Source organism: Cariama cristata, unplaced genomic scaffold (assembly GCF_000690535.1).
Source record: "Cariama cristata isolate BGI_N322 unplaced genomic scaffold, ASM69053v1 scaffold3454, whole genome shotgun sequence".
NCBI lineage: Eukaryota > Metazoa > Chordata > Aves > Cariamiformes > Cariamidae > Cariama > Cariama cristata.
The window spans coordinates 39,679-66,633 of NW_009612205.1; the positions used below are offsets into that span (position 1 = coordinate 39,679).

The window sequence follows — 26,955 nt, forward strand, 5'->3', positions numbered from 1 at the left end:
CAAATTTTTTTTTTTTTTTTGAACAGGCTGTCTAAGAACCAAAGCAACAGAGCAAAATAAACATTTAGGAAAATTATAAAGTAATGTCAGAGTCTCCTTTCAGGACAAAAAGTGAGAAAGAATTCTATCTAAAGTATATCTTCCCTCTTGCTATTAGTACAAAATGTGAGCACAGCCCTTGAGAGTTCATCTCTGAGCCAGCCTTTACAGGAGGGTATGACTAAGGCACAAGCCACCAGGAAACAGTAGGCTCAATCACCGTATCACTAAGACAACATGGATGAGTCATCCCCCATTTCTGTGCTGCAGTTTCTCCCAGGTAAACAGAGACAATATGACAGTCACCTTTGAAAAGGAAGTTTATCATCAGGAGTGTGGAGGCATTACACTGAAAATAACGAATAGTTTCTCTGCACGGGGAACAGGATTAGAAACCTAGAAACTCTCCTAGATGCTTAATATTCTCAATGGAGAAACATCAATGCTATTTCCACTGGATGGCATGTAAAGGTTGATGCGGGAAATGTGAAATTAAGGCTCAGTGGCATTGCCATTTCCCTTTTCCAAAGATGCATAAAATATAACTCCCTAAAATCTCCAAGGAGATTTCAACATTTGAAAAACTTCTAACATACAAAAAAACCCCCTATTTGTGAGACTCCTGATGTATGTCAACATCACTGTTGAGTATCTAGAATTAAAAGCAATTTAACTGAGAGAAGTAAAATTGGAAGATTATTTCTGGTTTCAATAGTTTCTCCTTTCGAAGAAGCAATTTCCTAGCTCATTATCCCAATTCCAGTACTTTTGCTTCTGCCTATAACTGTAAAGACATTTTAAAGCTTTAATTCATTTTGCAATTCTAAATAGTTTCCCTTAATCGCTCATGTCAAACACCTATTTCATGTTTTTAAAAAATTTATAAAACAATTCCGTGCTGTCAGAAGGAAAAAATTTCTTAGCGTTCCGATTATTAACTGCATGCAAGCTCCCCATGCTAATGTGTTTCCTATCGTTCACTTCTGGCAGGAAACTATTTATAAAAGGCATAACATTCATACAGTAATTCAGTGTTTGTATTCATGGTACATTTTCTTGCCATTCCCTCAGCTAAGGTACAGAATTCATCAAGCTACCCAATTTGTTTGGAGGGGTTTCTCACCGCCAGACTCCATGCTGAACGCTTCATGTCACTGAACAATGGTAAGGGCAGTAGCACAGAAGAGGACTGAGGTTGTGTCTGTCAGCTTGACTGATGTCTTTACATTTTCACCAAACACAAATTCGCATGGCTAAGTGAAACTAACAAGCTTGCAATGTACTGCCTTGTACTTCCATTAATAGCTGTGTGATTAATTGGTTACAGCCCATTATATTAGAACATACCCGGTTAGGAATTCTACTTAAAGAAAAAGGAAATGAATCAGGATTGGGCTGCATGCCACGTTTAGCAGGGATTTTCAGCAATTCATAAATTCTTAAGGTGAATGAAACGGAGCAAAAAACTAAAATGGTTTCAAGTAGGTCTGAGATATAGGGACTCAACTCTAGTCTCACAGGACTTGGTACACCTTGACTCTAAATAAATATATACATTTGGCAGTCCACAGAAAATAAGCGTAATTCTAGTCCTTGTTTAGACAGCCCTTGTAACCGTACTGCCAGAAAGGCAATGACTAACTTCCTGTCACCTCGTATAAGGACAAACATAATCTACTAACTCCCATGGGAGCTTTTGTTAAACAAGATTCTGGGACTTAGTTTATTCATGGCTGATGGGGCTTCGATAACCCTGTTCCCTTTCCCAGAAGTATTTCTTTCAGACTAGATGACTACCTGACCCTCTAAAAGACTAGCTTTGAACTGAGATAAGGGAAGCCACAAACATATTAGCATCAGCTACTGATTAGACATTTAAACATTAAATCCTTTTGCTCTAAGGCTAATGTGGAGTTGCACGGCTAGGTGGAGACATGCCACAACTTCAAAAGGTTAAAAGGTAGCAGGTTGCACTTGGCTTTTGCAGGGCTTCACTACTTTCCACCAACAATTTCAGTCTCCATTTTTGGGGAACTGAAAATCTGTTTCCCTTTATGCTCAAGTATTTTATGCTGAATACAAATGGGAGTATTTTTGCCCGTTCCTTCCAGGTAGAAGCATAAAAATTACTAATGGGACTCCTGCCAGAAATTTGAGTCAGAAAAGCAATACGATGTCTTTTGAATGGAGCACATTTGTTTCATAAGCTTTTCGTATTTGTGGGTTGCCTTTCTGCATACAACATTGAAATGGCAAATTCTTGGGTCTTTTAAAATGAAAACAAAAGAAGCAGCAGCCTGTTCCTGTTCCCATACAATTCCACAGTACTGCAGTACCTGGCTTAAACCCCAGACCAATGAGCTATTTCACAATGTCAGTTTTTAAGCCCTCCCAAGTTTCAAGATAGGGTTAAGCGCAGATCAGCTATTCCAATCAATTCTGATGGTATTACGTGGACACGAGTACTAAAATTCTTTACAATAAATAATACTTTCGATTCTGAAATCCCAGACAAGGTGTTTGGACAGTTCAGACATCGCCAGCATAAGTCCTAACAAGTTTTATATTTGTTGTTATGTTTTCTGAATTGCAATATATTCTTGGTATGTTCTATCATTCAGAAAGCCCATGCCAGCTCCTTGTAAAATCTGGAGTACCCACATCTTTTCTGTACAAAATACAGATGAGGCCAATCCTGCCCAATTTGCTTTCCAAAATCATCATACATAAATCCCTGGCTACGATGCTACATGCATGAGTGAAGATCAGGCCTACCGCAGCTAGACAATCAGTAAGCTACCAGGCCAGTTCAGCCCTCACCAAAGCTGATAGGAGTCCTTTAACATACAGCAAAGCCCTAAATACATTTTTCCTCTAGGTTCAACCTACAGATCTGTATGGATATAGGAGACTATACCCTGCACTAGAGGAACTTTTTGTACTACACACTGTGAGGAAGAAATTTATTACTCATGTATCTTGCTGACTAGTGTATGTGCCCCCTGTCCTTCACTGCTCTGTAAAAAATCCACAACAAACTGTACTCAGGCTTTCTTCCAATACTGCAGTCTTTAGGAATTAGCAATTCCTGCCTTTTTGAGCTGCTTATTTACTTCTAAATACTTGAGTTTGATTTGGGGAGGAGTTTTCTGAAACACTTGATGGACAGTTTCATAGCAAGAGTTAGACCTGGGAGTAAGCTAAGAAAGGAAGACAAACAAAGCAAAATATAAATTCAAGGCATCTCTATATTCAGTATCACCAGATCTACAGAAAAACAGCAGAATTGTTCTAAGACAGATGAGATAGCGTGGCCAGACAGATTCCTAGAAACTCAGACCTTGGGCACCACTAATCTAAAAATACACCACTAATTTGGTTCGGTTCAATATATTATGTCTTAAATGTATCTTCCAGTGATTACTGGCATTATGCTACAAAAGATCTTTACAAAGGAGACTTCTTGTCATATCAAACCTTAAATTTTAGCATGGACATCTTAATATTTAAAGATATAATGACTTCTGATGAGAGAGCAAAACCATTATGAAGCAACTCATATCCCCAGCGGATTGTGCTAGGGTACCTTGTGTAGTACCTTCTATTTAATAGTACTGCGTAATTACTGGTACTTGTTGGAGTCAGCATGTATTCTCAAATGCCTGTGCTTGAAAGGGAGATTCATTACAATGTCTGTGTTGTTGCCAAGTCTAAAAGCCAGATGGACAGACTGCTGACGGCAGAAACTCATTGCTGGAACCAAGCAATCATGACCATAATCTTCTGGTGAAAGCAGTTACAAACATTGTAATTCTGATGCTTATTTTGTGGTGTGACTGATTGAGACAATAGTAAAAAACATTGTCACGGGATATTAAAATGACAATTGGTGTTAAAAAGTGGCCCTATGGATGTATCAGTGCAACTATTAAGGACGGACAGAAAACATCTGTCAAACTCACAGAAAGAACTTTAATGAAGCTGCTTGTTAGAAAGCATTCTTTTAAAAGGAGACTGGAAAGGCCAGATGTAATATATGAAAAGCCACATTCTATACAGATGCATTGAAGTTGCATATAGTACATTAAGTTTTTGTATTGTTAATTATTTTGAAGCACTATAGAGACAAATTAACTATTTTCCATATATTATCACACTTAGGCTAGAATACAACTCAGGTCACTCTTGCACAATCTTCCAAAAAGAACTGAGTTGAGATCTAAGAGGCCATTAATCGGTGCTGATAATCAAACACTCAGGAATTAATTGATTTCTATTTAATCTCATTTAATCTATTGCAGAACACCATCCTTGGAGGTGTTCAAAAAAACATTTAGACGTGGCGCTTCGAGACACGGTTTAGTGGGTTTAGTGGGCATGGTGGCGTTGGGTAGATTGAGGGACTTGATGATCTTTGAGGTCTCTTCCAACCATAACGATTCTATGATTCTATGTCTTATAATTAATTCCCAGATTAAACTCTACATGTATTATTGATAGCAGAACCAAAAAGTTTTAATGCTACCTCTTTCCTAGGCCAGATTTGAAAGTGGAACTGTCATGTATGTTTCTTCTACTGAGAACAATACAGCAAATGGCAATTATGAAGCTGCATCCTGTGGCCAAACTTAGGGCCCAATTGTACAGCTACCGACAACCCAAAAATTTCAAGATACAACTATCATATGTAAGCATTTAATCTGAATCACTCTTATCATGTATTCTGCCAATGTTTTGTTCCAGAATAGACCTATACTTTTTCAGTGGTTACTTACTTTAAGCCATATGCTAAGCATATACATAAACTCCAATTACTTGCATGGTTTTGTCAAAATATCTTTAGGTTTCACATCTGGGCACTTCCCATTTTGCTTCTCTTCCACCAAAACATCACAACCATCTTTTGGAAGCTTCTGTTGGACGTGGACTTGCTGGTCATTGCCTAAGCAGCTTCCAAGTAATTCTCTCAAGTTCTGTTAAAGCGGAGCACCTCCAGTTATTAAACTTCCTATTTTTCAAATCTTTGTATTACTGCTTTAGTCTACTGCTATAGTATCTGCATTGTAACAAGAAAGTGTTACAGTGTTCCTTAAAGGTATGGGCTATCCAGACAACTAGAATATACAGGCTTAACTCTATCCTTTCTTGCAACTTCCATAATGTTCAATAAATTGCACATGAGAAAGGTACCTGTGCTAGTGGCACCATAAGAACTAATATGGCAGCATATTAATTCACATACTGTATATGAGATCCAGACATGCTAGCTCCAATCCCAGGGGCAGTAGAGCTGTAATAACACAGTGTTGTTTGTGGGCTACTTATGCTTGCATTTCAGAAGACTAATAAGTTTGGGCAGAGCCCTGTGCTAAGTTCAGTATCTGTGCAGAGTCATGTACTTCATGGATGTATTTCTTGCCTTCCTCCACCTTCCCACACACATTTGCCTGAATTGAGACCCTATATACTGATGGTTTTACCTGTAGCCAACATTTCCACATGGTAGAGAATTCTGCTCCAAGAAACAACACTACTCTAGAAAGAAACAGAAGCAATATAACAATTATAAAAATCTCATGGTTTGTAAAAAGTCCAAAACAGGATTTCTGTTAAAAATCAGTAGGACTTACTTTTCGAGCTTAGCCTGACTAAGAAAGCATTAAAAACAGCAATTATGGTAGAAACTATTTAAAGTTAGTATTTAGTTTTCTAAAAGCACTCATTTACTCACACTAATGATGCTGTGTATTATCCCATCTGCCACAAAAGCTGATAATCTTTGATGTAAACTCACTAAGGTTTGTTACACAGTGTACATGAGATGGCTATTCTGGTTGAAATAGTCCAAAATCTTAGCATTAATTAGAAAAATGAAGTAAACTGGCAGTAAATACAGAAAAAAGGTATACGCTGAACAGCAATAGAAGTATTTATCCCCCCCATTGCACACAACCTTAGTTATCAATTCAGAATGCACTTATCTTGCCAAACCAGTTACTAAATATAAGGTAATGAATATTCTACGCTTTTTTCCGTGTTTGAAATCTGATATCCCAAATGTCTGCAACTTTCATATATGGTTTTTCTGGTCTGGTTTACCTTTCTTCCTTTCTTTCAACCAAGAAAGCTTGTTCTAAGAAAACAGGGAATGAACCAAAGAAACGAGGGACCCAAAGCCAACTTCAGTTACTTTCATATTTGCTGCAAAAATCATTGAGTCAGAAAGCAAAACCAAAGAAGTCCAGACAATTTCCGTTTGAAAGTTTGCCACAAAATGACAATTAAAGAGGCTGAGTTTTGGGACTACCTGCAATAAAGTTCTATTCAATTTAATACTAGTGTTAAACGAGCACTTTTCTACCAGCTTCCCTTCTCAATGGTACAACAGAGAACCTCAAGATAGATGAGTTTAAGAAAACAGTAACAGCTTTCTTTACTTAAGAGGAAAATTACTTTTGGTTTGAAATTAAACAGAAAGAGAGAGAATTGAGAATATGGATTTGCAGTTTTGTTAGACTAAAGTGTCAACTGCAATTTCTCTCGCACATAGCTTAAGCTGCTGATGTATAACAAAAAGTAATTTTGACTGCTGCCAAATGTTGCCTTCACATAGCTGTACTACTTATATTTCACTAAACCCCCATCATGTTTTTAAATGCTGCTCTATAATATTTTATTGCATTTAAATAGGAAGCAAATGGTCCAGTATAGCAAAGAGTCAAATACATTTTAAAATTATTTTACATATGTATTCTTGAACATTCTATAAATTAAGTCAAATGAATAATATCAATTTGAATTTAAACACATTTGATGGCAGTTCACATTAGAGAGGACTGGACAAGACCAGCACTGTGGTTAAAGTGTTCAGTCTTTTCCCTGCTAAACTGTAGGGCTTTATCTTCCTATTAATTTTATTTAATGCATCATGAATTATTCATGGTTATGTCTAATTTATCAGTAATTATTACTATTGTTTCCTCTAATATTTGCATTTAACAGACCAAATAAATCTATGATTTTCTTCGTAGTTAACCCAGGAGTGTTCCAACTGATGAACCAACTCCATGTATTTGTTTTAATGTAACCTCTGCATTCTAAAAAATGAAAAAGACTATTTCTGGAAGTGCAATTCAAAATAAAAATCATCACTTTTTAATTAAACAACCACATCCCCTAAACGAATACAATTTTTCCATCCCACTGAAGTAATCTGTATCACTGAAAGTTTCACTACTATATGTTTGCAATGACAATGCTGAAAATTCTTTAAAGAATTGTCATTGCAAACAAAGTTGCTGATCAGAAGCAGTTAGCTAAGCACCTGGTACCAGTGCTCCCTGAGTGCCAAAGTGGACTTCTGTTAATGTTGCATCTTCTGCAAGGAGAATAATTTTCTTCTCAATGGGAGGAATCTCCTAACAAGTCCAACTCAATTAATTAAATATACTGAAACTTAAAAGAAAAAAAAGATTTCCCCTCAATCTATCCTCTCAATCTTTTTACAGCCTTAAAATCTGCTATTTATGAAACATTAAAGGGTGCAAAGTTTAGGAAAAAGTTATGTTATTTGCAAACAATACTACCTTTGTTAAAGCGATTTTTAGCTTCAAAACAATTTTTTTTTTCCTTCTCACATATTTAAAGGAGATGCTCTTGCAAAACAAAAAAGTGTAATGCTAATTGAATCCAATTAGAACATGAGAATAAACTGTTGCATAAGAATCGTGGAGGCAGATTTTCATTAAAACCTATAATCTGAACCAATGTATGCCCATCTATAGAACTACTTAAATGTAGAGAGACAGTGCGTATTTGGTTAGCAAAACACAGTGCTTAATTTAACATAAAGGCTGATTTGCAGTTGAAAGAATTTTAATAATTGCTAATCAAACTGAATTAGCTTCTTTTCTGGAAAGCAATTAAAGGGGAAAAAATACAAGGCAAGATAAAAAACAAGTCAGAACATAGTCACTAGCTTGTGTCAATCCACCTAGGTGCAGTTTAAAATCTTAACAAACTAGCAATTTGCCTTAAATTTTCAACACAGAGAAAACAATCGTTTTCCTTTTTCAAAGGTGATTAAATGCACAAGTTGCTCAGCAGATCACCATATATGCCTCAGCACATTTGAACTCCACAAGTGTTGGGAACAGAACCATATGGACTTCTTTAAGGTTTATGTTTCACATTTGGTTTTGGTTATTCAAATAACGTGCATTACACCTGCATCAGTTCACAATAAGTTTATTTTATGTGAAGAAAAGCTTTGCCATTAATGAAAAATTTCAGTAGAAAACAGTACCTCCTGCTTTCAATCTAGATTACTCAAAAGTAGAAGCTTGTATTAGTGAAAACTTCAGTAGAAACAAATCTGTAGGAAACATGTTCTTGGCACATGAAGTAAAAGCTTTAAACACATTAAGTTTGAATAGAGTATTTACCATGCAACCATGCTGGCAGAAAAGCCAGTTTGTAATGGCTGGTATTTGTCCCTCAAGACAATAACATGGAAGACACTTAAACCTGCTTACATAAAGTTAATTGTATATAAATATGGTGTCGCCGTAATAGACAGTCTTTATTCAGGCCAACAATTTAGTTTAGCAGTTCTAAGTAAGTAATAGGCACTTTGCCTTTCTGATTTCCCCTTTCACCCATCAGCCAGTCTGAATCCATGCCAGGGATACTGTACACTGTTATCACCTAAAAAACAGAAACATATTATTATAACCTTTCCTTGGCTGGAAAACAATTACAGTCTACCTTCATGTGATTTCCAAGGACTTAGAATTGAGATCTACTAAGTTAAATAGCGCATTTAACATGAGCATCCATGGAACATAATCCACTGCTCATAAAAATTATCTCATTGATTCATGGAAAAGAAGCAGATATAGTAGCATGTTTTAAAGTCCTTGTTTTTCTTATTAAATTCTATTCATTACTGTTTCTTTTCTATTATTTTTTAATGTACAAATCTTGTATATCGCCATCAACTTTAACAGGCAATCTACAATGAAGTTTGTTGGATCTTCAAGTGCACGACAGAAAGACAGTGTTGATGTGCTACACCTTAACAGAAAATCTTAGGCCACATCTTCTAAGTCACTGTCTAGATAAGAAAAAATCCAAATACAAATATCTAAGTAATGCACATTTAATAAAAACAAGAAGTCTGAAAACTTTTTTGTAGATGGTCTTCTTCAGGGTTAAGCTACAGTTACATTACCAGGTGGAACTCTGTTCCAGCACCCTGTTTCATTGTATCTCTCTGCCTGCTTCGTATAGACTCTGTGACTTAAGACTGCAATTGAATTGGAACAAGAGTAAACACTGCACAACCACCACCATCAAAACAAGAAACAGTTGTATCTTCATATTCTTCCCAAACCGCAATATTTAATATTTGAAAGACTAATTGTATTGATAACAGTGCTAAAGGTGTGGTAAAAAGTAGACAGCAGAATTGCAGGTTGATTGTCTAGCAAATGTTCTTGCAAGCTAAGCTGGTGTAACAAACGTTAACCCTTACTATAGAAGATTAGGGTATATAGGTACAGGACAGTCCTCCAAGAGTACTACTGAAGTTAAAAAAACCAATAACAGATTTCTTGATGTAGCACATCTCAACTGGCTAGTCACGAGCATTCTGATTTTAATTTGAAATGATCAAGGTACACAGAAAACTCTTACCTCATCTGCAAGTAGTGATAATTCACTGCTGTTTGCAGCATCGTAGTCATACAGAACTCTAGCTTTCCTGCTGCCACTTGATGACTTCAGTTCACTGATGCCTGAAGTAACTACTGAATTGCTTACTGAAGGCAATGAAGCAGAGGCTGAGGCCAAGACTGAGGGAGTAGAAACACTCTGCACAGGAGTCGAGGAAGACTGATTATTGTTAGAGAGGAAAGTAGATGGAAAGCTGTGGGAGAAAACAAAATGAAAAGAATTCTGAGTGAATCCGTTCTACATGGGGAGTTATACATGCCTCCATGCCTAAATTAGCATTCTTGCTTCTATCAATTACAGAAAAAACACCAGTAGACAGCAGTAATAGAATAGCACTGAGATTTGTATAAACCTAAATAAAGATACTTGCTCCTGACCTGTAGTATAAATCAAACCAATATACTTTAAAAGAAATACTGACACCTTAAAAAAACTTGATAATTGCCTCTTGAAAAAAAAAGGCAAAACCAAGAAAGCACTGTTGGTCAGACTTAATTCAGACCGTATTTGAATAAATATTTCTTTTGACAGGTCTGCCGGTGAAAGTAGCCTCCACCTCCTCCTGCTCATTCCTCAATTATGTGGCTACACAAAAGATTGTGCTGGTGAACCAGATCAGGGAAATACAATGCAGGTTAAAACACAGCCTCCCTCTGAAAGAAGAAAAAAAACCCACAACTGTTTTTGTAATCTAAATCAGTTTGTTGATTCAGCTAACTGCATGCTGTAAAACAGAAATATTTGTTACATTAAAGATGAACTTCTATCAACTTAAGCCCCTCCTTTCTAGGTCAGGCTGCTGCTTGTTCAGTGCCAGCTGTAGTGCTTGCCAGACCCTTCCATGAAGTCAATTCAACTCATTAACCTGCCTGAAAAAAAAATAAAAATGTGTATCATCTTCTACTAAGTTAATGAGCTGAATCAAAAAACTGCGATGACAGCCAGATCAGACAGAAGGGAAAGAACAGAATAACACAGCTGAAAAGTGGAAGGAGCAGAAAGAAGAGCAAAGCAGCAAGACATTTCAGGGCACAGGGGCAGGGGGAATGGAATGGCATGGGAGGCAATGATGAGGTATGAGATAGTCTCATGTCACTCTGCCCTACCTCCTGAGATGCAGTTCCATAGCAGACTAAACTTACTTATTTAGCAGTGGATGTAGTCATTCCTTGTCCCTTTGCTGCCTTACTTTGTTCAAACACTCATCTGATTCTACCTTAAAAGCAGGTCAATGGAGTTTTTGAAAAGTGGCAGAGCTGATGCTGTGAAAAAGGGTCAGCAAGTAAGAGTCAGACTGAGTCAGGATGACATGGAACTGTAGCTGCATTTTCTTCCATTCTTTTGACCAGTCCACACATCAGCTAGTCGGTCAATTCCCACACATAACTTTCCTCATCAGTCTTTCTACATAGATGCATTTTCATTAATGTCTGGGATGTGGACATATTACTCCCCCCCCTTTTTTTTTCTCTACTCATTTGACATAATGAAGATCTATTCATATTGTGTATATGAACCTGTCAGAAAACACAGTTTCATCTCATCCCTTCCCACTTATGCTCCCCAGTTAATTTGTTCTTGAAGATGCAATTCAGTGGCAACTTTAACCATATAAATCAAGATCAGTATATTCCCACAACCACGTCTGCAGCATTATTGGTGCTCATATAAGAGGAGGTGGTTTAGGGAGCTGATGCAATTGAAAACTAAACCTATCACTATAGTGACTAATTTTTGGATCACATGGCCATGAACATAGATGGAATCAAGGCAGGTCAAACCTGTATTAGCTGCAGTAGTACTGCACACAAGTTTACAGTTTCACACTATACTTAATCTGGTAAATGTACACTGACACCAAACAAGGTGGACCCACTCCTCTACCCCTTTTTTGCGCAAATGTTCATTCTCTGTCATTTGAGTCAGATCTAGCAATCTGTCGCTTTTGAGTTGATTCAACAATGTGATCTAACAAAAATCATCAAGAAGATGGCTAACCTTCCATCAGAACGGCCTGTTAAACACCTTCACCTTGCAGTCATGCTATTGTTATATCTGACTGAAGGGAAACAGCATGAGTATATTGTGAAGGACGGAACTCACCCCTTTACAGTCAGACTAAATTGCATATAAATATTTGGTAGACTTTCAGGAGACTGTTGTGAGTTTAAGTTAGCAGCTTACTACCGTCAAAAGGAGCAAGTCCCACTTCCCCCTCTGGCTCACCTTGAGCTCATTTGATCATAAAGAGCTGGTTCAACTCACCAAGAGGCAACTGCAACTCCACCAAAAAAAAAATTTTTTTTTCATTTGCCAGATTAGTTTTCCAAACCAGTTCACCATGTTCCCTAAGCAAATCAAATGAGCAGAACAAAGGTAGGAAAAGCTAGACCCCACGTTTCTGTAGGAATAACTCAGCTGTGCCTCATGATGTATTTATTACTTGACCAGTTGGTATTCAAACAGAAGGATTTAATTTTAAATGACAATCAGTTGTTTCTCAATATTGCTAAATTACTGTTTAGTATACTGCTAAACCTGTTCTCTGTTAACACAGTAATTACTTGTAAATCATTCTGCTCAGTTCAAAGGGTCACTGGTTTGTACAGCTAGTGGAAAAGAAAGCCAAAGCTTTATAACCACTCTGTCAATCAGTAAAGCATTAAGTCTCACTCTTTTTGCAAAGCCATATGTAGGCATGCTACTGGAAAGTTTCAGCTATACAGAGGTTGTCTGGGATTTTTTTTTGAACACTTGAGTAGCAGGAGTTTCACAGCTTATAGAGTAGAGGACTAGCAATGGGTGATTTGAAAAAATAATGATGCCAAAGCTTAGGTTTGGCTGTCAGGGAAGCTGAGAAAATTCAGAGCAGAAGCAGTTATCAGCAACAAAAAAAAGCAGCCAGAGTACCAGGATATTTGAAATAGGTTTATTTAGTTCATTCTGAGGTACTGCAAAAAAAAGGAGACATTGCTTTTAATCTGGGAGATTTGACTCTTTAAGTAGTCCCACAGGAGTGGGAGGCAATAGAGGGTTAAGTGGCTGGTGCTGCCTCGAAGAGAAACATCCATAAACCCATGTCTATTTTATATAAAGAGATCTGAGCACAAGTTTTCTCCCCACCTCTCCTACAGTTGACTCTAAAGAGTACATCAGGAAAATCAATGCTCAGTTTTGGAACTTGAATAGTCTCAGTGTGAACCAGGTTAGGGCTTATGCCCTAGATTCTGACCCAGGTAAAACATATATGCATAATATGCATCTACTCTGAGAATAAGGTTTCTGTTTCAAGCAACAAACTATCTCACTTAAAGGCTGAACACCTTCAGTCCACCAAGGACCTCAAAACAAAAATAAGTCCCTCACAGCTCTTGGCATTCATATGAGAATATGGCAGTGTCATTCTTCGATGTGTGAAAAGAACATGTGTAACTCCGCACTATACACCCCTTGTTAACCAACAGAGCACTGGCAAATACAACCAAAATCTAGCTGAGCTGCCTAAGCTATTTATTTGGTACTATATCTGCCTACGTGTAACATAGGAAGAACACTACACACATCCTGCTCATCTGTTTATTTAATGCAAGTGCTATGCACCATACGCCTATAAACTGAGGAACTCTTACAAAGCAAGGAGTGCAGCTTGAGACACTGTTCCAGTGCTCTCCATTACAGTTCAGTGGGACTTCCTTGCACAAGGAAGGAAAGACACACCCAAGATTTAAGACCATTATTGTTTTAATCCACATAGGCAGAGAAACTTCATTTGGCTGTTTGAGGCATTCAGGATTTTGCAAAGCTTCCATGCTTTTGGTCTTCTAGCAGTCATAGTAATTTTATAAAAAATACTAATTAGATGACAGTCACTTAAAGATACATCCTTCTGTTTTCCAAAAGGCAGTATTTTCTTCAAATATACTTTTTTTTTTTACACCTGGTAGCAGTTCACACAAATTTGAAACAAAGACAGCTGTTCTGGACATGCTATATATCCTAAAGCAATAGATTTAAAGTGGAATAGGCATTGGAATGGGCTGCCCAGGGAGGTGGTGGAGTCACCATCCCTGGAGGTGTTTAAGAAAAGACTGGACGTGGCACTTAGTGCCATGGTCTAGCTGACATGGTGGTGTTAGGGCAAAGGTTGGACTTGATGATCCCAGAGGTCTCTTCCAACCAAACTGATTTTGTGATTCTGTGAATATGTTCTTCCTTAGGTTAAGGGTATTATGCTTAAGGCTTTCTGTTCGGTAAATATACTAGGATAAGAGTAGAGATTTTAAAAATATCCTCTCAAAACAGCTGTGTAAATATACTTCACTTAATTTCCAAATTAAGAGGTGCTTGTCCTTAATCCAATAAATGTTTATTTTCAAGCTTTCAATTCTACAACTTGCATTTATGCACTATCAAATTTTATAGTTGAATACTTCTTTCAATGGAATGAAACTTTAAAGATGTACTGTTTTAAAAAATCACAATCACAGTTTTAAAGACTTTTTTTAAAGTTTTTTTTTTTTTAAAAAAAAAGTCTTTAAACCACCCATTCAAACAAACTGAGGAAAGGAAATCAAACACCACAGGAAGTTAGTTGCAAGTCAAGAAAAGGACAAGACTCAAGAACACTTTTGGTTTTACTTCCTCATCATGAAAAACAAAAACAGAGATACTTTATGAAGACAGTTATTTAGATTAGACACTACAGTAAACTTCTAAGTACAGACAATCTTTCAATGCATATGCTCATCTAAATAACTTGGTCTAGTATAACCCTAAGAAAGGCTGATTTGTGAAGAAGAATTAGAATATGGAAACTTCAAAAAAAAAAAAGTATGTAGATCTCTTTACATCACTTCCAATCACACAAAAAGGATTATAAGCACAAACTAACAACAGTTTCTTCTCTTAAAAATGCTAAACCCACGAAACAGTAAAACTAGACAAACTTCTTTATTCCACCGTGAGTGCTTTGGATTACTGCTTATAGATACTATGAAGTACATTTCTGCCTAGATACAATATCTATGCTGGCAACTCACTTAACAGCAGACAATGCAGTTTCATTGAAAATTAGGTAGTGCCCTGTAGCAAATTAAGAGGTAACAGGAATTTACAGGCAGTACAAAAATTTTTCCCACATTGCATGGCACTTTTGTAGCATGAAGCGTAAGACAACTGAGTGATTACAAGTAAATCTCTAGAAATTCCTTTCTGTGCCATTAAATGAAGTTACTGTGGGCTTACCTTCCTCAATTACAAAATACGTAAAATCTCAGTAAATCAACCCTCAAAAGGCATTAGTGCTGTGTGTAGGCTTAGTAAAGTAGTTGCACTCATGTAATTACATAATAATTACCTGCGAACAGATATATTTCCTTTCAGTCCAGCAAGCCTGTGTGTTCACCACCATTATATCAGTGTAAGTTTTCCTACTATTCATATGCGCTTAGAAAAAAAAATTTTTTTTTTCTGAAGTTTTTACAGTATTATTACCTTCCAAGTTGTTTCTGGAGATCCAACATATATTGGTAACATTGTGCATAATAGGTCATCTGAGCTTCAACAAAATCATTCAGACAGCGAAGGTGATGTGCCTATAATACAGCAAAGAATTCAAGTTTTTAGTCTGTATAAGTACTATGCTGCATTAGAAAGACTGGTCTCCTAGTCAGGTCCTAATGCCAATATTGGCACATAAGGATTTATGCTACACAGGCATAGTGCCTGGATTTACCAGGTAACTGGGATAAAATGTCACAAAAATTAACATATTTGAGCTCAAAAAATAGGTGCTGTACAAGCAGCATACCATTTACCTACATTGTTTCCACAACAGAATAAATATTTTAGCACATTTTTGTGGTTTCTCACATTCCGTTGATCTGATGAATGGGAAGCTCAGTTTAAAGGATAAAAATGAAAGCTCCTGCATTCTCAAGGTTAACAGGAGACTAAAATTAAATTCAGTGGATACTAAACTAGAATTAAAAAAAAAAAAAAAACAACAAAAAACCCCACGGTTTGATGCTTTAACACATTGAAGTGAAACTTCATAGCCCACAGTTCCCAAGTATCTTACCGTAGGTATTTTTACAAAGTGTCTTGAATTTTACTTTCCCCCTCTGCCCTATTTGGGCACTCACATGTGTGCTGCTGATTCCTTCCAGCAGAAGTCTGGTAATCTCAGCTTGACGGTCAAATTCACTCTGAGTAATTCGTACTTCCTGTTCAGACTAAAAGTAAGGATGCACATTAGGTATTTGCACTGCACAATGCACTCTGTTACACCTTCCAACCGCAACACTTCCATTTTATTCAGAGCTACTCACACGAATGCATTATTCACAAGCTCAGGTGTTTGAAACACATACTTGATCTTTGCAGACCTTTACTAGGCAAAAAGAGTAATTGCATTTTGGGTTCAGAAATGTTGAGGCCCTGTATACACAACAAACAGCTTTATCATCAGACATCTACCAGATAGAGTCAATGTATGCAAAAGGAAGGCATTTTTCTGCCAGCAGTATTACCCCACCTCTCCCCATAACAAATCAAGCGTTCACTGGCATAATACTGACTGCACCAGGGGTTCTGCCAGCATAGCAGTGGCAGTCAAGGACAACGTAATTTTTTTTCCATACTTCAAGTTAACAGGGCTCTGACCAAATAATTTAGGGTAAATCTCACATTTTTGTCAGGTAACTGCACAGCAATCAGCTGTACATAAATCTTTGATGGTAAGTTTTAACAGGATATTACATAAATTAATATCTCATACTGGCGACCAAGCTGCTACAACTATTTCTGGAGCTTGTAGTTGAGGAGTCTCTAAAAATTAATAAATCCGAACTGCAGCAAGTGTTCTAATTTCAATTAGAGTGACATTTCTATTAAAATGATTGGATTTAAGTTTCATATTTAAATAATTAAAATTTATTCCTCGTTACATATCATTATCAGCAATTTTAAAATAAGTTAACAATGTTCTAGCAGTTTTAAAGGACTTCCATCTAGCACAAGCCAAAATTACTTTGGAGTGTTGGGGGTGGGGTGGGGTGGTGGAAGGACACTACTTAAAACACAGGAATACATAAAAACATGTGGTAATATCTAAGATTTACTGTTCCAAGACAGAATGTCCTCAGCTTAGAATCTGGATTGCCTTGCCTCAAGGCTTACATGCGTTTAGTACCTTGTTTCTAAAAACAAACCCAAAGACAAAAATCTGCATTAAGTCCAAGATGCAGCAGTTACTGTTCTCAACAATATGAAATAAGGATAAACATTGGTTTCAAAAGGATTTAAAATGTTTGCAAACATTCTGCTCTTGCATTCTGCTAATGTTAATCAATACAAAACTACAATCAATACAAAAAGTCACATGGAAGGATCTTAATCTCAGAAATGAGCACAGAAGAATGATGCAGTTACCCAAGAAATGTTTTTCATTTGAATTCACTGCAGCTGGAAAGGCTTACACATTAATTAAACAGTGAGGAAGCAGCTATAGAGTACTGTGAGTTTCTTACTCAAAACTGAGATAGCAGTATATGTATCAAGTTACAAACTAATTAGGTTTCCAAAGTTTGTTGAGGGTAGAATCTTTGCTTGGAATTTTCCTATTAATTTCCATCTGGCAGTCCCTGAGAGAAATATAAGAACAAAGAGAGGAAAAAAGCAAATCTGATAGCCAAGAGGTGAACAAAAGCACCTTCTGTATTAGCAACATCTTCATTTCCTTTAAAAAAAACAGCAAAATCATAGGTAAACCATTTATCTGGAGATAAGTAGTCTAGTCTCTTGCTTCTCTGAAGTCAGCAGTTATAATAACGTTTCTTTCTTCCTGACAGGTAAGTAAATACATGAGAATAGGAAACTTACAAGAAGGGGAAATACTCATCAGAATAATTCTATTCATTTCAACAATATTCTAGCAAATCAACTACTTTCTATAAGAAAAGGTAAAGCGAGTAATGTGGTAATATATATTAACTTAGCCAGTTCAGAGTGACTTTAAATACATTGCTTTACAAAAGCCCGATGTACTGGTTTTGTAGATATTTACATAAACTGAATTATATGATGATGTGTTTAATCTGTTTTGCCCATCCCTGTTTTCAGTGCTGCCAGGTGAACAGCAGCAGGACAGTATATCTATTCTACACCTTGTGGTAAAGGTGAAAACCAGCTGACTTTCAATCTGGGAAGCTTATGGCCTGATCACTTTTGTTTCTGAACAGAATGAAAAGCTCAAAATACTTAAAACTTTCTAGTGAACTCCAGCTGCAGTCATATTTTGGTTTTAGAACATGAGGTGGCCTCACTGGGTGTCTCCCATGAAGATCCCTCAAAATGGTACTTGCTCCAAGTTCAGAATATGAAACCAGTTTCTGAGTATGAATATTCAGAAGTTCATAGTCTCCCCAAATTTCACACAAGAATGAATATATGACCTCTCAGAAATAACATGCAATCCTGTAGCTAAGGGATAACACACAATCATAAGAGCATAGGAAATAAAATCACCTTCCTAATGTTGTTTTATTAGACAAAGAATCACAGAATGATCAGGGTTGGAAGGGACCTCTGGAGATCACCTAGTCCAACTCCCCTTCCAAAGTGGGCTCATCTACAGCAGGTTGCACAGGAACGCATCCAGGCAGGTTTTGAATATCTCCAGAGAAGGAGACTCCACAACCTCTCTGGGCAGCCTGTTCCAGTGCTCTGCCACCCTCAAAGTACAGAAGTTTTTCTTCATATTAAGATGAAACTTCCTGTGTTTCAGTTTGTGCCCATTGCCCCTGAACCCCTCGCTGGGCACCACTAAGAAGTCTGGCCCCATCCTCTTGACATCCACCCTTAAGGCATTTATAAGCATCGATAAGATCCCCTCTCAGTCTTGTCTTCTCCAGGCTGAACAGACCCAGTTCCCTCACCCTTTCCTCATCAGGGAGATGCTCCAGTCCCCTCATCACCTTTGCTGCCCTCCACTGGACTCTCTCCAGTAGTTCCTTGTCTTTCTTGAACTGGGGAGCCCAGAACTGGACACAGCTCTCCAGATGTGGCCTCACCAGAGCAGAGTAGAGGGGAAGGAGAACCTCCCTCGACCTTCTGGTCACACTCTTCTTAATGCACCCCAAGGTACCACTGGCCTTCTTGGCCACGAGGGCACGCTGCTGGCTCATGGGCAACTTGTTCTGCACTAGGACTCCCACGTCCCTCTCTGCCGAGCTGCTCTCCAGCAGGTCAACCCCCAGCCTGTACTGGTGCATGGGGTTATTCCTCCCCAGGTGCAGGACCCTACACTTGCCTTTGTTGAACTTCATCAGGTTCCTCTCCTCCCAACTCTCTAGCCTGTCCAGGTCTCACTGAATGGCAGCACAGCCTACTAGTGTATCAGCCAATCCTCCCAGTTTCGTATCATCAACGAACTTGCTGAGGGTACACCTGGACTTCATCCAGGTCATTGACAAATAGAATGAACAAGACTAGACCCAGAGCTGATCCCTAGGGAACACTGCTAGCTAATTCGTAAATTAGACATGTTATTAGTAAAACAGTGATAACGGATGTATTCATGCTACCTAATATAGCTGGGCCTCCTTTGTAGACAAAAAAAAAAAAAAAAAAAAAAAAGCCAGGATGAGCAATGAAAAGCAAATCTGGAAATTTCTGGTATTTTCTGCTGGAAGGTATCACTTGACTACACCAGACACATCAGAAGACTCCTAACAAAATTCACATGTTTATGAAGTGTGTAACATCAGTACCTACCCCCTTGTGTTTTATAGTACAATAATTAATATCCTCTAATTCCACTTTTCAGAGGAGGAGAAAAACTGAAGAAAGTTCGTCATTGACACCACGCAGATCTTTTGTTCTAACGCAAAAAAAACCCCACTCTGTAATTGATCCAGAGATTACTGGACAATCTGAAATCCTTGTTGGAAAGCTTCTTATATTTAAATTGAAAACATCTATGAATCTCTTCCTCTGACTTTCAAACACAGGACAGGTTGCCTTTAGAAACCTGGATGGATTACTGTTCCTTTGGCAGAAAATGTGTGTTGCAGTTTCTTCTCAATAGTCTCTGCTTTTTATATGATTAATAAAAAAAGGGAATGTTGAATTACATAATTTATTACAAATTTAAAGCTTTTAGTCTCCTTTTTGCTATGGTTAAGCACTTTGTATTATTTCTTTTTCTCTCCAAGACACAATCTCTTAGATTTCACTATCCTTAAAGTTGCTTGTCATCATCTCTGAAAAGCAAATCGTTTTATTCGTAACTGTCTTACAGCTTCAAGATTAGTTTTTGTTACAGCAGTACTGCTTCCCTGCCACCTTTTTCCCAAAATAGTACAAAATACTCCAACAGACAGATTTGCTACTTCCAAATTGTTACTTTAAATAGCAAAATAATTCTCAGACTTCGGATCAAAGTTGACCTAACCCACCTTTTACAGTTCTATCTCCAAATTCTTTCTTTCCCTTAAACTCTCACACTCTACACATATACTCCGCTGTTTGCAGCACAACTCAAAGAAAGTTGGAATAGAAAAATCCTTCATTTATTCTCTCTGAGAACCCACAAGACTTCACCCAAAGCTCCATATCCCAGCTTCTAAGAGTAACTCCCTACTGCTCCCACAGCTGCCTATGTAGTCCCCCTTCAAAAACCATACCCCCAAAGCCCCTGCCCTCCAGCTACCCTTACTTTCTATTGCTACTCTTAATTTTTATTTCCCCTCCTCTACAGTAACCCTCTAAGAAATTTCTTCTTAAGTGTTAGCATAGCTTCTCACAGCCTGTTCCCAATACTGCTTTGTCAGAGCCAGTGAGCCTGAGAACAGCCCTTCTTATGGCATCAGAGGAGCTGTCGCCTAACACTCCATTAGCTCCACTGAGTTTGTCCCCGTGCAAGGGATGGCATGACAAGAGAAGGCTGCAGCCCCCATCCCAGAGCTAATGCTTGGTTAATTAATTAATCAGCCTTCAGCCCAGGGGCAGTTTTCACATGTGTCTACCTCCTAACTTCAGTTCCTTAAGACAAGCACAGCATTCTCTAGTGACACTGGGGAGAAAGGTGGGGAACAAAAGAAAAAAAAAAAACCCACACCACCCTCCAAAACAGTTTTCTCTGAGTTTCTGGCATGCACTCCAGCATTTTAGTTACTGTTCCATGTTCTGGGTAAAAGCTGAAGATCAGTGTTTTTGAGGACAGTTTAGATTACTAGACCCCAACCTTTCTGAAAATTTTCAAATAAGCTCATTCTTAAAAGGTCATTTTTAACAGGATGCCATACCAGTAAATTTTGAGAGACAAGTCCTGTAGTTTTTTTCCATTTTGTCTTGTCACATGAGAATCATATGGTACTAAGTGACAGCTAGCTAGAAAGAGTTTACTACAAAACAAGCCCCAGGCATTGTTTCGCCACTGGAGGTTGAAAGGCCCTAGGGGGAACCAGTGTATTCTGATGTAATGCATCAGGCTGCCAGCATTAGATGAAATCAACAACATGCAATATCCTTTATTACAGTAGACCAGCATAAATTATGATTTCAGAATTCTGCAATTTCTAAATTGTTTACTTACTTTCGTCACTTCCTCAGCCCATATCTAGTCAGCATTAAGGGGGGGGGGAGGGAAGGAAATAAAAACATACAAACTTAGACATTGGTGGTACTTTAATACAGGATGCAACCATACTTTGGCTTTTAACTACTTTCCTGTCCTCAGAACTTCACAGGGATTTGAGGAGTGCTGTAAGTCAGTTGCCCAAAGCCCTTCACATACAATGAAACTATAGTGAGTATGGATAGCACTGTATCTGTGAAACAAGCTAGATACTGAAGAGTGTATGACTTGCAGAAATTATGTGTTACAAGAATCTATTTAAAACAAGCTATTACAACATAAGACATAACTACTTAGAAAATGACATGAATCAGACAAACTAAATTGCCTTATGGAAGAATTTAAGTTACCTTAATGTGTTAAAATATTGGAAAACTATGGAAAGCTATTCTCATTTTAATACCACCTTAAGTAAAGACTGAAACAGATGAATGATTTCTCTTGCTAATTTCATTACCAGTTTCCTACTTTGCAAGCATTTTTATTGAAACTTTAATTAAAAATGCTCAAACTGAGTATTAAAGTAGTAGCAAGTAGTACAGCAAAATCATAGAACTGCAAGGAATTTATTCTAGAAGTTAATTACTTCAGCTTGCTGTTCCAATTCCCTCTTGCAATGCAGTTCTCCTTTAACTTTCATTTTCTGCAGTTGCAAGATGACACAATCAGAACTTCGGTAGGAAGAAATGTGTATAAATGTTACAGAAGCAAGTTGTAACAAACTAGTTTATTTGGTCTTTTATCTCATTAGGACTGAGAAAACTGGAACACTAACTGAGATGAGACCCACTATGCTGTGCAGATCCAAGACCCAAACCAGGACAGGCTGAACAGCACAGTCTATGTTGTACATAATTAATTAACCCCCTTCCTTTTCCACTTTCACAATTACGGTGCTAAAAACAGCTGCATTAATGAGTCCTTGCAACAAGTTTAGGATACACTGTACTCTAGGTTAAGCAACTAATTTACGTGACATTATTCAGTTTTGGTTACTTGTAAAACATTTCTTGAAGGGAATAATTTCTACATATTCCTGGCTATTTCACATAATTCACTGCTACTCATATTAAAAAATAAAATAGGAAAATCAAATAATTTCTTTCCCTCCAATGGGTGAAATTAATTTCAGAAATGATAAAAAAAATTTAACATTCTATGTTTACATTCATAAACTTACAGAAATTAGAATATAATACTGTATACTTCAGATTATCAAAAATATTCTGATAAAACATCATCTAATGCTGTACTGACATAAGTGTATTTAGTACACTATACCAATGCAGTTTGGAATGAAAAACATCTGAAACAAGACCAAAATGAGCTGGATAGCAAGAGGAAACATTTCATAGGAAAATGAATGAACACAGGAGGCCAACAAACCTTTAGCCATTTTACATGCAGCAAGTTGAGCACGTAAGAGACATTTACCATAATGTTATTCTCTTCAGGCTGAGAGGTGTTTAGTTGCTTAAGTGCATAGATAAAAGACAACAGCAAGTTACAACACTGTGAATATAGCAAGTGAACAGATTATTGGCATGAAGCACCGCAAGTTTAGGCTAAGCAAGTCTGTGAACTAAATATAAATAAATAAAACTGTTTAGATTTCTATTTCAAATACTGATCTAAGCTACTTCAGTTGTACAGTAAGCATGGGAGAACATAATTTCAAACATTAAATATTTTATAACAGGTAAAAAAATAATCAAATGTAGATGCAATTTATCACTTTATCCTGTCAAAGAAAGTAGTAAAACATACATTTTGCTAATCTATCAGTTTAGCACTGTTTGTCAGATATCTTCCTTCATAAATAAGTGAGCCAGCAGAAGATGAACCATTTGCGTCACACCTGTATCCAGGTTAGTTCTCATTTCTATATTGCAGAGGATAGAGATGCAATTTTTTCACTTCTCTAGGAACTCTACAATTTGATACTTCTTAAACATGCACACGCCTGTTAAAATGTAATTTAAATTGAAATATAGGCAAGGTAGTGAAGTAAGAGGCCTATTTTGTGCTCCACCAGCACTAAATCATTTGTGCATAAAACTGTGAAGTACTTGCTATATCAATATTTAAGACTGGTCAAGTAGTAGCAGCAGCAACTGGCAATAATTTTTTCCAAGCACTAAGCTCTGGATGGTTACACTGGTGATGAAACTAAAACTCAGGTATAGAGCCTTTCCTTTAATACTAAGCTCAAGCGGAACAGTTTCCTTATGATCTTTCTATTGCTTTAGAAAGTAAGGTATATACCTGCTACCACACCACAAAGCAAGTTAATAATGAAAATAAATTTTTTAATTTTTTGAAACTTAACTCTGAACAAATCTAAGCAAAGGAATAGTTTACTATCCACTGTTTCTCTATCCATTGCTTTCAAATTCCACTACTAGCTGACCAAAACTGTGCTCTGCTCTCCATTGTTAGTCTTACAAATTAAGAAAGCTTGACAAGTAGAGAAGTAACTTTTTTGCATAAAATTTACATAATATAACAGGAAATGCATGCATGAGCTTAAAAAAATACAGACAATTTAAAGACACAGGGACAGTATGCATGATATGGAGGATTGAGACACAGAAGTAGAACTGTCAGGTAGAGACGGCGTTGGTTTTTTAGAAGGATCACTAATCCAAAGACACAAGGTGCTTCATCTACAAAGCTCAGCCTCAGAGATGATGCTTCTGAGATCTTTCAAGACAGTAACCCATTCGGAAAAGCCAGCAAAAACTGACAGTCCCGCTTCTGCCTCTTGATCATGTACACTGTCCCCCCTGTGATTTAAATTGTCTGTATTCCTTCAGCATCTGTGTGCATGACCCTTACTGTCATGTACAGTTAATCCTGATGAGAAAAAAAATTCACTTCACTAGTCATCATTAACTGCTGCACTTTTAGGAATGCAGTCAAAAGATAGCTATGAAAATACTATAAGCATATCCTGCTGAAAAAATACATTAAATTATCTATTCCTCCATTTAGAGGCATTTTAAGAGTTTAAAAAGCAAAAGCTTTCTAGTTCACAGTAATTTTAATCTCCTTGAACAAACATTTCTTGAGGGAATAACAATGGTTAAGAGATGCGAGTTTAAGAGCCTCGCCCTGTTTGGTGGTGTGAAATAGTAAAAAATATAGGAAGTAAACTACAAATATTTTTGATATAGAGAAGTTACATGTAGATAAGTTCATCAACTCGAAGTAATTATACATATGCTTCAATACTTGTAGAGATTCAAATGTAAAACTTCATCTCTGAATGATTTGTATTTACAACCATCTTGGCAGAGTGTAGCAGGTCATTTTTGGCACTATAGGCTCATCCAGTATAGAACAAGGGAAGAATATTTACTTGGGTCAAGTAAGTTCAACTTGATAGAATATCTGCAAATAGAAGACTAACACCTTGATCAGCAATTCACTTTTGTTTCCTTGTGTTCCACTGAGACATTTCTTACAAAGTGTATAGAAACATAGTGAGAGCAAGAAGCTAGGACTGGAAACATTACCAAGCAGTCAAGTTTATAAATGTATATCAATAAATTTGAAAGTTATGGACAAGTTTAAAAAAAAAAAATTTACTTACTGCAGCTCGAGTTTCTGCAACTTTTGCCTTCTTCAATCTGGTTTTTGCTGCATCCAAATCTAGTCTTTTATTTTGTAATAGTTTACGTTCTTTCTGAAAGCAAGTTAGGTTAGTTCATGAGAATAGGTACACATACTCAAAATCAAAAGCTTGTCTACTTGGAAATTTTTTTAACGAAGTACCACATACAAAAGGTTCTGAGTTGAACAGAGACAGAATTAGATCCTAATTATTCTCACACATTTTATACTCAGCATACATACTTTTAATAGAAAAAGAGTTACAAAAAAGCAAGTTTTCAGAATTATTTTGATTTTACCTGGTCAAAAGAAAGGAAAATACACTAAGGCACAAATTCTACCTGAGCTTTTCCACATTAGTTTGAGGAAAGCAATAACGCAAAATTATCTGCCACTTCATTTTGAAGATTTACAGTTACAACTGGAGTGAGACGCTGAAGAATGCACAATTCAACTTACAGTAATAGTTTTGTAGTCTCCTTCAATAAAGTTTCTTAGGGGAGTGAGAAAGTTTATAGCAGAAGTTTGAATTAGTTCTCTGTCTGCTGTCCCAATTCGCTTTTGTGTTTCTCCACATTTAATGAGTGCATTTCCTGCAAAGGAAAAAAAAAAAATGTTAGTCTCATAGTGATTCAGGCAGGTGGTTAACAGAACAAGTTTCTACAAGCACAAAAGTTTACGCCAGCAGTTTGAACGATAATCCAATGCCGTCACACAGGCTTTCAAAAGACATCCGAATTGGCTACAAAAAAACCCCCACAAACAAAACCACACAAACAAAAGACCCCACACACACCAAAATAAACAACCACCCAAACTAAACAAACCCACACACCAAACAAAACCATTTTTATTAATAACAATCACAGATCAAGGCGAGATTTCAATGAGAACAGATGCAGCACCGTAGAAGTGGTGCTAACTACGGCAACTCCATTGTGAACATCTATTTTAGAACCGGATATTGTACCCGCTTATTTTAATTCAACAACCTCCTCCCCTTATACTGCATTTTTGTTTATCAGGAGTAGTTGGTAGCAAGGAAAACGCTCACTTAGCTACAGGAAAATAATGTGCTTTTCCCCACACCCATCTATTTCAATTTCTAAATACGCATTTGTACATTAACTGAACAATACTTTGAAATTTGGTCGTGAGTTAGGTATTGAAACTGAAGTTGGCGTATCAAGAGTACAGCTATTACTATGTTTCAACAGGCTGATGCTGCTGAGTTAGAAAAGACACTAAGTTTTCAGAAAAATAAAATGTTTTGTGACACCACATGAAAGCTAACAGTGTATCCATCTTTATGCTAATATTTTATGTTACTGGCCTGAATTCGAAAAATTCTGTAAGTTAATGAACAGTGTGCCTGTAAGCACAACTCTATTTGATGTTAAAAGCAAGACTTTAGGCTGATGATCAGAAGGAAGGCCACAGATAACAGCATAAAAATATGTGGAAGTAAGAGGAACAAAGCCTGCCATTATTGATTTTGTATCCATAAGTCTTCCATAAAACATTTACTTTTTTTTTGCAAGTGCACTTTCCTTCTTTTGAAAGGGAACACCCCTATTTCCAGACATCAAGAAATCATTCTTCCCAGAACAAAAGTTTTCCCTCCCACTGCAATTTTGAAGAAAGCAGCCAGCTATCAGACTTTGATTGAAGACTGTATTGTATATAGACACCTATGCATTTCAGTTGGTTAAGTTAATTTAACAGCTAAATCTGTTATCAGCAACTTTAAGAGTTGTAGAGAACACTACAATTAGACTTTATAATTAACGTCAGTGTAAAAACATTGGATATAACACCTCTAACCCTCCTGTCATAGGTATATCAATTTGCTGGAGAAGGAAGAAAATTTAGATTATGTTCTACACTCTCATCTTTAGCAAAATACTATATCTTAAGAACAGCAGGAA

At 37.0% G+C, this 26,955-nt stretch overlaps 1 protein-coding gene across 1 annotated transcript in view; it reads right to left on the bottom strand.

Moving 5' to 3' along the window:
• Positions 1-8,270: 8,270 nt before the first annotated feature.
• SH3GLB1 (SH3-domain GRB2-like endophilin B1) overlaps positions 8,271-26,955 on the bottom strand; it is a 22,090-nt gene continuing 3,405 nt past the window's right edge. The window contains exons 3-8 of the mRNA XM_009698513.1: positions 25,487-25,620; positions 25,008-25,100; positions 15,918-16,007; positions 15,268-15,368; positions 9,736-9,967; positions 8,271-8,745 (exon numbers count right to left, since the gene is read on the bottom strand). Of these exons, the coding sequence (XP_009696815.1) occupies positions 8,638-8,745; positions 9,736-9,967; positions 15,268-15,368; positions 15,918-16,007; positions 25,008-25,100; positions 25,487-25,620 (758 nt within the window). The 3' untranslated portion in view covers positions 8,271-8,637. The remainder of the gene's footprint in view (positions 8,746-9,735; positions 9,968-15,267; positions 15,369-15,917; positions 16,008-25,007; positions 25,101-25,486; positions 25,621-26,955) is intronic.